This window comes from Liolophura sinensis, chromosome 7 (assembly GCF_032854445.1).
Source record: "Liolophura sinensis isolate JHLJ2023 chromosome 7, CUHK_Ljap_v2, whole genome shotgun sequence".
In the NCBI taxonomy this organism is placed as follows: Eukaryota; Metazoa; Mollusca; class Polyplacophora; order Chitonida; family Chitonidae; genus Liolophura; species Liolophura sinensis.
Genome location: NC_088301.1, coordinates 34,883,083 through 34,893,594, shown reverse-complemented (window position 1 = coordinate 34,893,594; position 10,512 = coordinate 34,883,083). Strand labels below are relative to the sequence as shown.

At 35.0% G+C, this 10,512-nt stretch overlaps 1 protein-coding gene across 5 annotated transcripts in view; it reads right to left on the bottom strand.

The window, feature by feature from the left end:
• LOC135469614 (coiled-coil and C2 domain-containing protein 1-like) overlaps positions 1-10,512 on the bottom strand; it is a 29,605-nt gene that overhangs the window by 10,722 nt on the left and 8,371 nt on the right. For 3 of the 5 annotated variants that reach the window (XR_010444342.1, XM_064748117.1, XM_064748119.1), the window contains exons 13-25: positions 10,223-10,365; positions 9,347-9,403; positions 8,779-8,910; positions 7,968-8,026; positions 7,317-7,433; positions 6,785-6,858; positions 5,981-6,036; positions 5,585-5,636; positions 4,969-5,068; positions 4,182-4,272; positions 3,739-3,879; positions 3,465-3,482; positions 1,978-2,000 (exon numbers count right to left, since the gene is read on the bottom strand). Coding sequence is in view for 4 of the 5 variants with exons in the window: in XM_064748117.1 (XP_064604187.1) it covers positions 1,978-2,000; positions 3,465-3,482; positions 3,739-3,879; positions 4,182-4,272; positions 4,969-5,068; positions 5,585-5,636; positions 5,981-6,036; positions 6,785-6,858; positions 7,317-7,433; positions 7,968-8,026; positions 8,779-8,910; positions 9,347-9,403; positions 10,223-10,365 (1,063 nt within the window). In the remaining variant the exon portion in view is untranslated. The remainder of the gene's footprint in view (positions 1-1,977; positions 2,001-3,464; positions 3,483-3,738; positions 3,880-4,181; positions 4,273-4,968; positions 5,069-5,584; positions 5,637-5,980; positions 6,037-6,784; positions 6,859-7,316; positions 7,434-7,967; positions 8,027-8,778; positions 8,911-9,346; positions 9,404-10,222; positions 10,366-10,512) is intronic. The other 2 variants (XM_064748118.1, XM_064748120.1) reach the window with 1 other exon arrangement.

Sequence of the window (10,512 nt, the reverse complement as noted above, 5' to 3'; positions counted from 1 at the left end):
TTGAAGTCGTCTTCTTGAAAATCATTTCATAAGTACTTTTATTAAAACTCTTTACATCGGTAGAAACATTATCCACTGCTTTTCTCTTTTTCCAAAATCCAATTCAGGGTAACAAGCCATGACATTTTGAGGAAATTACACTTTTCAGATGTGTGTGGTTTATTTCTGGCCATACATAAGCTACAAATTGCATACTTCTACACATAGTACAAAAAAGCAGGACAGTCATCACCATATATTTACTTCAGTAACTCTGTTTACCACGAAAAACCTTTGCAGTATACCTTTAATCAAATTCTCAAGCATACTGGGTGCAACATATAAAGGATAACACTGAAGCCTTCCATATGATAATCTCTACAGTCTCTCCACAAGTGCCAGTGCATTTAGTGAGAGATGTCTACATGAATGGTTCAACCTCTGCTTTACATGTATGCTGGTAATTAAGTTTTCTGACCCTGGTAATATTATTTATCTATCATATTTGCGTCTGGCAGTTTTCAGCATGCACTGTCTATGCTAGGAGGCATCATCCATACTTTTGTTACCTGGAGTAATGTTGTCAATACATGCATTTGCACATGTTTACTGCATGACAAAGTCTCTAGCTTCAACAAAAGCTTTCTGTGTACATGTCATTTATTAAAAGTAGCACAATGAATATGGTACCCTCAATCCTGAATAACTGGGGTTTGATCATTTAAGATTCATTTCAGTTACATAAGCTTGATGCACCCCAGTCCGAGAATGAAATATGATATATAGTGTTGCCCAACTGGAACGTCAGGCTGAAGGCCCCAGACATGATGTAAATAAGTATTCAGCCTATGTGGGCGTGTACATGTACATGTGGCATGAAGAAAATGCCACGACAATGACAAGAGTTTTGTCACGTTTGTTGATTTCAAGACAGAGGGAAACATAAGCTGCATGGATGGTCAAGGGTGTGGTACAACAATTCTTTTTGCATGTTAAAGAGGACTCAACTATGAAATTTCTTCATACTGAAAGTCATGCTGGCTTCCTCATCAAACACGGGAAGGTCTGGCAACAACCTGCGGATTGTTCTGGGAACCACCAATCTTTGCCTGGTTGATCCTCCCACCATAACGCTGGCCACCGTTGCATAAATGAAATGTTCTTGAGTACATGTATGACGTAAAACACCAATTAAATAAATAAATAAATAAATTTATACTTAACAGACTCCATCATTTTTTATTCTCACTATAGCCTACGAAGATGACATAATTCAATATGATCTTGTATACATACTTGTGCATCTAATAAAAGCCTGATCTCGGCCACAAAAAGCTTTCAAGTAGCAAAATTTTATTACATGATAATGAAACCTTCATACTAAGTTTCCTCCATAGCTCAACCCATCTTCACAGCTATATCAGAAGTAGCATAGACTATAAAATTATACGATTTTCCACCGCTTTATTAGAAATGGGCGGGAAAGGTGGACAAGGAACTAAGCTGCCCATCTCTGCTTAAGTATACAAGTATGATCTATTTGTTCTTAAAACTTCTGTGTGGAAAATATTCAAAACTATCAACACAAAATACATTTCACTGATTTAAATTAATTAACACTTGTCAAACACTCAAAATCAGCCAAGAATATGATACTGTTGTTAGCAGATTAGCAGATCTTTACATAAATGACAGTAGAAGATGTTACACTAAATACATTTGGTCTATCATTGCTTGCCACCATCTGTTTGCAAGTCAATTTATCTTCCACAAAAAAACTTGTTGTCTTCTTTTCTTGCCAGAAATTGTCACGACAGGTGACATTAATTTAAAACAATGATAATGAAAAATGACCTAATGCTTGCACCAATTTCCCAAAAATATTTGGACAAAAACAAGGAATTAAGCGTCATTTAGCCTTATATAGACAGCAACCAGAAGCCTTTATTGTTATGCTATGTTTGTTATGATTTAGCTACAATGACAAATAAAACCTACCTTTTTGATCTCTTCATCTGTGGCTGAAAATGAAAATGAAATATTAAGAGACATTGTAAAAAAAATAGAACACTGTAAAAATTGGTTATTTGATAAGACTGGAATTTAACCATTGATTTACTTATTTATCTGGCTGGTGTTTTACGCCACACTTAAGAATATTTCACTCATACAGCAGTGGCCAGCATTATGTGGGAGTAAACGAACCGAGCAGAGCTCAGGGGAAACCCACAACAAAAATCTAAACTACTGAGGAAGCAATATTATAATATTAAGAAATGTGTAAGCAAATGTAAGTCTTCTACATTTTCACATTAGCACCTAGATATTCAACAGGATTGCCTCAAATATTTCAAATCCAAGTCATGACATTTCATGATGAATTTGACAATAATCATCGTGAAAATACATACGGCATAATTAAATGATGTTGCTCACATGTTTCACCATTAGAATTTAATAGTAAAGAAATAAAAATTCACCCACGACTTTCAAACTTCTGGACTTTTTTCCAACAATTCATGATGGCTACACTTATTTATTATTCAGTTCTTTTTAATGACCTCGGTAATCCTGATTTAATGACACTGAATATCCATCAAACATCTCTCCTGAACACACCAACACAAACTATCCACAAAAGTGACAGACTTAATGTCTGTCTGCATGCACCATTCTCACATCTGTTAGTGGACAGCTTGTGTTCATAATCATTGATAGGGCCTAGTCCCATTTACAGAATCCATGCATAATTATGAACACTGTATACAAGCTTTAATATCCTAGTATTCTGTTAAGATTTACGTGGAAATAAAATATTCATATTTTACATACTGTATTCCAGAGCAAGTTATCAAAGTTTTACGCAGCTTATTAGCCATTGCCGTGAACTACTACTTTAAATACTTTAACTGTGTTCTGATGCTTAAAAAATTAGGCATGAAAAGATAAATTATTATGTATGCAATGCAGTACATTATGGTAATGGAAATTACATGAACATCACACAAAAGTTATACTACCTAAAAAGCATGAATGTTAACATTATATCCAAGAAATCTATCCAACATTTCTGGTTCTTAGAAAATAGGCTTATTAAAATTGTAACAAGAAGTACAATTAGGCACGACTGATCAAAGCTGTTTCAAAAAACCTATAAAAGAAGGTTGAGAAAAAGAAACAAATCATGATAAAATGTTTTTCTAACTAAATGAACAGATAATATTCTTCACACTACATTGTATAAGGATAAAAATAAGTGGTTGGAAGAAGGGGATTGAAGTCTCATAAAATGCCTACAGAAATACCAAGATCATAAGCAGCTTTCATCCTGCAAAGTCACGAGATGAATGAGGTTTAGTAGTACCACACGAGAAATGTTTTGGTCTCAAATGCTATACAGTAAAGCTGGTAAAAGCAAAGAAAGAACACTATGCACCTCTCTAGAGGTAATAATGGATGAAAAATAATATATATATAAATCAGACCTTTTCATCCTTGGCAGACTGCAAAAGTTTTGGGGGAAAATGACAAAATGCGGATTAAAAGTCTACAAACACATATTACATATGACAAAGTTAAAATAAACACAGTCCTTCCAGTTTTCTGTCAATATCATATGTACATGTATACCTTTAACTTGACAGTGATGTTGCAAATAATGGTTTTAAATGAATTTAGCATTTTATCTGTTGCAGGTTATGTCTTTCAAATTATAAAAGTTGTGAAAATTAATGTAAATAAACAATTCCCACTGCTTACCTTTGGATCAAGAGTTCTGAGAAATTTGTCAATAACTAGCCATTTTTCCTTCACTTCGTCTACTTGCTTCCCCTTCAATGGGTCACGAATTCGCAACTTTACCTCCAGTTTGCCACCGATTGTTTTCCTTCCTTCCATTAACTGCAACCATACATGTGATCGGTCAATTAAAGTACACTCATACCAGTTCTGTTTCTGCTCCTGTTGGGCAACACTATTTTCTCAATACATGCAGCAATTAAATTTATGTTTTATCTTCACACTTTATTTATGTTTTAAGCAAAATCAACATGTAGCTAAAATAATGGCTGTGTGGAATGAATAGTACAAAAAGTCAGATTTCTCCTTTAAATATGACAACCACTATTCAAACAATATTTGATATTTCTTGAGGGATGGGTTTCTTAATGCTGAATAAAAGTATACAATATGTAAGTACTTACATCCAAACTCTCATGCAATGTGCATTGTGACTCTAATGGCAGCAACTTCAGTGAAGCTGTTCCTAACACTTTATCTCCTTTAAGAAATCCCCTGAAAAAACCAGTACATACAATATTAAACTGAAGTAAAAATGACAAAGATTGAAGAAAATGTAAATACAAAAAAAAAAAAAAAAAATGTGAAAACACCAAATCCAAAAGTTGTTACGACAGTAAAAATTTATAGGTTATAGGTATGCTCCATAACACTTGGGTACATACCAAAAACTTAAACTGCATCTCTTAAATAAGATCAACAAAAACATCAATCTACAGCCCAACAAACCTGTTGACTTACACACGTCCTTATAGCAACTGCCTCTGTCACTGAAACCAGGCATAGGTTGGCTTGCTTTCCTAAGCAACTTGATGAAGTTGACCTTTGCATAACGCTTATGTCGCAATCGTTTGACAAAACCTTGTAATCTTATTGAGCAATTGTGGTCAACTGGGTGCCAGCATTGACCAATGGAACAGGGTACAGCTAGATGCTTTAAGTTGCAGAAACTTGATCACAAGCTCACATAGATCAACTGCAACCAGTGCCCAGTTCTAAGTGGCCAAAAACTGTCCTCAGTCGCAAGGTCAGTCTATCCTGGCTTGAACAAGCAGGACATGCCTGCTGTCCACTTGTAAATACACAGTCTGTGAATTGTAACCTGGTACATTCACCTGCTCTGTCAATCCATCATGTCTGGCAATGAAACACACCATGCAAGTTTTCATTTCACTAAGCCTTTTCACTTACCTTTTGTAAAATACCTCCAACTTCAGCACCTTTTTTTCAACCACTCTAGCGAAGGTTCTTGCTTTTCTGTTAATTTGTAATTTGCAATGTTCATCATATTCTACAACATAAAATGAATTGGCTGTTACACATGTATACATGTACATCATAGGATCAGAAATCAGTAATGGGAATACGCTACACACTGGTCGACAAATTAAACGTGTTGAGTATCCCACTAAAAACTATTTCAGCTTTTCAAATATTTCCTTAAAAACCATCACCAATTCTCTTACACGTGATGGTTTCATGATTAAAGTACAATGTTTTGTGCACATTCACCATTTTCTTGTTAAAATGAACAAATTAACTTATATAAGTGCATGTGGATGTGCTATGTGACACCACCGGGGGAGACTGTTATTGATTACTATTTAATAACTTGAAAAGCATGACATTTACACTGCTGACTTGCACATTTTGTACAAAAGGGAAAAATCAAAAAAATAATTTCATCTTATGAACGAAGAATATATTTTGCATCTTTTATAGCATATTCAAATTCTCTGGGGATATTACCTTTAACGGCACATATACATGTACAAGTGAATAAAACAAATTCAAGTTGTCGATTTACCTGGGTTACAGGTGTGCTTACAGGTCTCTGTCTGACCAGACTGTGGTTCTTCCTGTAAAGACAAACAAAAGAACACAATCACTTTTCCTGCAATTATGTCTTGCAAAAAAAAACATATTAACTTTACAGGTTTTGGACATCAAAGCCTTATGCATACTAACTTCTGTTTAATGATAATGGCTGTGGTACTTTCATACTCTCGAAACTTCAAAGGCAATGCAAATGGATTAAAAATGTTTTTTGCACTGACTATCATTATATTGAGCTTTTTCTCAAAAGTGCCATGTTAGGCTTAATTATTCAGAAATGACATCTAAACTAGAGCTTTAAGCACATCTGAATGAACATGCACAATACTGCCATTCCTGTGTTCAGCTGTGTATATGCATAACTTACATTAGGGAAAGGAAATTCCCATTTGACATAGGTGCTCACGTCTTCTGGTGAATAACCTGTCACAAAGATAATACACCTACAGTATAAGTTTAAACAGGTACAGAAGATCAACATTCATACACATTTTTTCCTTAAACTGAGACACTGATGACGATTTTAAATATTGTCTGATACGTATACATGTACTTTTGAAAATGAAACATTCAAGGTTCTCCTGAGTCTTGAAACAAAGCACAAGGATGCAGATGTACAGTAAGATTAGGTACGTTCCTCTTGAATGTGGTAGTGGTACAATTGTAAAGAATGCAGACAAAGGTGGATCTTCATACTACCATACCATGACCCAATGTGGATGTTGTGTTTACAGACTGCTACATCGTATGTCTTCAGCTACATAGGGTCATTTGATTTAAGGTTAACAACTGCTCATACGTTTTATAAGAAAATATCAAAAATACAGTTTTCTTGCATGAAGAAGAGTTGCAAAGTTTCAAAAACCAAAGTAATAACCCATACAATTAGTCATCAGGTGGTATCAATATTTTTTTTTGTCCACAATCTTTTCCCAACATGAGTAACAGCAGTTTTTGATTGCAGTTACTACTACAACAAAGTACCTCATTCTGAGGTCTAAACTCTGTTTGATCAAAAAGACACAGTTTATGATCTTCTGCAATAATTATGAATGGCCAATGAAAATATTTGTCCTTTACTGTTGTTGTGCCCTGTTGCAATCCTGTTCTGATAAGTTTGTCTGCAGCTTTAAAACAACAAGAAAATACAAAATTAGTACTCAATTTATACCTGAGGGAGGATTATACTGTATACCACGGACAACTCGGATTTCACAGTCATTCTCTCCCAAATCTGTATTTGATCTAGAATAAAGCATAAATCAAACTATAGGAAAAGAAACATGGGCATTCAACTTTACCAATGTTTAATAGGCTTGTAACTGCAGTGTCAGTACTATCATATTATTAGTAGAGGAGTAAAAGCACCCAAAATGAATCAGTACTGAGCTTGTCTCCAGTTTTTCACACAACATCAACAAATCAAACATGTATGACAGCTGTAAGGTTTATTGGATGGAGAGGGCAAGCTAGAGTTAAGAGTGTCCACATGCAACATCATAGGATAACGGCCAACAGTCACTTGTGTAATAGGGCCAAAAACTTCTTTCATGAATTCCCAAACTTTTATTTATATAATTTTTATTTTACAATTTGATGCAAGTTTCATTTTAACAACTGATTTCATGCAGCTCTGATTTCACATGAATAACTATAGCATGTACACAGATCCTTAACTGTATGATGATAAAGGTATGACTCACCTAACCATAGAGAAAGACTTTGTTTCATAATGAAACTTTGGGACGGGGTCTCCATGACGAAAAGCATTCTTCAGGGAATCCAAATCCTTTCTGCAATTTTGCTCCATTTTTTGAAATCTGTGTCAAGAGAAAGGCAAAGACAGTTCTACTTTTGAATGAATGTCACAACTACTGCTATAAAGGATACAATAACAGTCATAACACAACCCAGACAGGGTAAACAGATATTATGGTTGTTTAGAAATGGAGAAAGCCAGAGTGTCAAAGTATACCATGAACCAGTGGCAGGTACCTGACACACCGTCAGACTAAAATCTGCAACCAAAACACTAAGAGCTGGATTCAAACATGTGATCTCATTAGCCAGGGTTGTGATAGTCACAGAGATCCACACTTTAATCACTCCAGGTACTGTAGCAATCATAGTTATAATTTACAATATTATGTACTTAGTTTAACCAATTCACCTCATTCAGCAAAGATGTAAAAACCTACACTCACCACAACATGGCTGAAATTTGCCTCTGTGATGTAATGTCATAATCAATAATAAATCATTCCTTCATTCAAAAACTACAATAATGCATCCATATAAATGTAAGTATATTACAATATCTTCTATCAAAATTGCTATCTGTGTTGTAGACTTACTTTGCTGCAGATGCCACATCTCCTAATTTTGTATAATGCTGGTTATTTGTAGCACAGGTCTGCAAAATGAGAAAACATTCCTGACCTGAGGACATTGTCAAATACAAAAAAAGGTATGGGAATGAAACTGGCAATAATATACACTTTGTCCTGAAGAAAGGTTAAACAGGCCATATACATGTATTCATATCAATTTACTTCATCAGTCAGCAAATAAAGTATCTTAATGCACCTTAATATATACCTTATTTCTCATCTATGCAGGTAATGTTATTACAACATGACAGGTATAGGAAAATCTTTAACATTCTTGTCCCACAATTTCCGCAGAAGGTAAGTCTACATTGCCCTCTTATATCATAGAAAAAATGTTTTACCACATTAGAAAAATACAGACCATTAATTTATAACAGAAAGAGGTGTCCCCTGTTACTATTTACGATGAGGCCATCATTAAAAATATGTTCTTTGTGCATTACCATAAAAACCTTCCACACATACCTCTAGCCAACCTATCCTTTGTTTACTTTCTTTAAAATGGTTAATTTCCCTTAGCCAATATACAATTTTTTTTCTACCAGCCTATCAATTTTTTCAGTTAGTCAGGTTATACACAATGAAAAATTTTTTAAGGGTAGCCTTGGGCAGGAACAAGAGCAATTGTAACATCTATTGAAATACACATACATTTTTGCATGGTGACTAACTGAACTTTTAAAAATATCCTGAAATATTCCAAAACAAAAAATAAATGATAAGTTCATCAGTATGTAAAATATGTCTGACCAAAAAAAGAGTCCATGGAGCTTACCCTAACTTGCTGTATGAGGGCTTGTTCCAGTTTTTTATACATCTCATCCCTGTCAGCTCCAGGTTCACAATCCTCAGGGGCAACAATCATAAAACTATCTTCCTCATCCGGCTTAGGTGGAGGAGGAGGTACCTGGGATAACCAATCAGGTATCACAAAACAAACAGTAGAAATATCCTGGGTAATTTTGTTTCATTTCAATGAAGCATATTTATAAACTAATAGTTTATAATGTTTTATGTGCACTAACAGTTTTGTTTTCAAAGCAAAATATGTACATGTACCTCAGCTGATTTAATTATCTGAAATGGAGAGGTAAATCTTCATGTGTACATTTTGACTCTCCTGTATCTTTTTTATATTTTGTGGGGGAGGGGGGGCTCACTCATGCATCATCTATTGGTAAGCAAATGGTGAGCTTGTAACACCTGCGGCATTTTGTCCAATACAGATTTTCAACACAATATAAACTCCTACAACACCATTACATAATGTACAAAAACTCTTCACAATACTTTAATTATAGTACTTTTTATTTATTTCTTTTGGGGGGAGGGGGTAGGCTCACCTGTGCAAGATCTACTGGTAAGCCACTCTGCAGAGCTTGTAACATCGGTTCACAGCCCTGACAAATAAAAACGAAAAAATAAAAAAGAATGCATATATATCTGGTGGGCATTAAAAACAGGGGCATACTTTGACACTCAAAATCTCCAAAACCCTCTTACATCAGCTTCTAAAAATTTACACACTCAAAAGCCATTATGTCCTAAGTATACAGACCAAATTTCAATTTAATCCTTTAAGATTTCTGTTCACGGGACCAAAATCAAAATAGAGTCAAAAACGCATGTTCCGGACATTTCAAAATGATCTTCTACCTTGTTTTACTTGAAAAGGTGATCAATTGGTCCTCCATCTTCTCGGTAGACGGCACGCAAACGTTTCTTCCATGAACTAAATCTCCTTAAGAGTAATGTTTTTCCAGCAGTCCTTGATGCGTGTCACACAGGTGCAGCGCGCGCTCTACTCATGAAACCTGACAGGTGATGCAATGTGGGTCACAATGAACGTGCGTTTTTGAGGCTATGTTTTCATTTTAATCCTGTGTACAGACCACTCAAGCTAGGACCTTGAAAATTGGTCACTATATTAACAAATTCATGCCATTTGAATGTCTGAAGTTTGAAAAGGTTTGAACATAATGGAGCCATGCAGCATCAAAGTACGGCCCATTTTTTTATGCCCACCCAATATAGTATTTTAGAAGAATAATATTTGAACATTTAACATTATCACAGTAAGTATATGCTGGATTGTTTGCAAGGGGCACACATACTTATTTATTATAAGATTTAATTTCAAATTCAACACTCTGAAGCTAAGAACAAGTATGTCACTCTCCTCACTAGCAATAACTGTAATAACTATTGAACATATTCACCTTATGTAATCTGAGATACTTCTTTGCCAGTTCAATATCACCATTTTTCTTTGCATCAATGGCAGCAGCTTTGAATTCCTCCATTCTCTCCTTTAAGAAGGCCTCTTGTTGCTCTGCTCGGGAAGAAGGGCCTTTCTTGACAGCTGTAAAGACGTGAATGGTATGTTGATATTAACTTGTTTTATTAAAGAAATGAATGCACAGGACTGGATATTTTGTAGAGTGAAAAATCTCAAATGAATGCTATCATGACAAGCTAATGACCGGCCAGGTGAGTAGACCAGTTACAA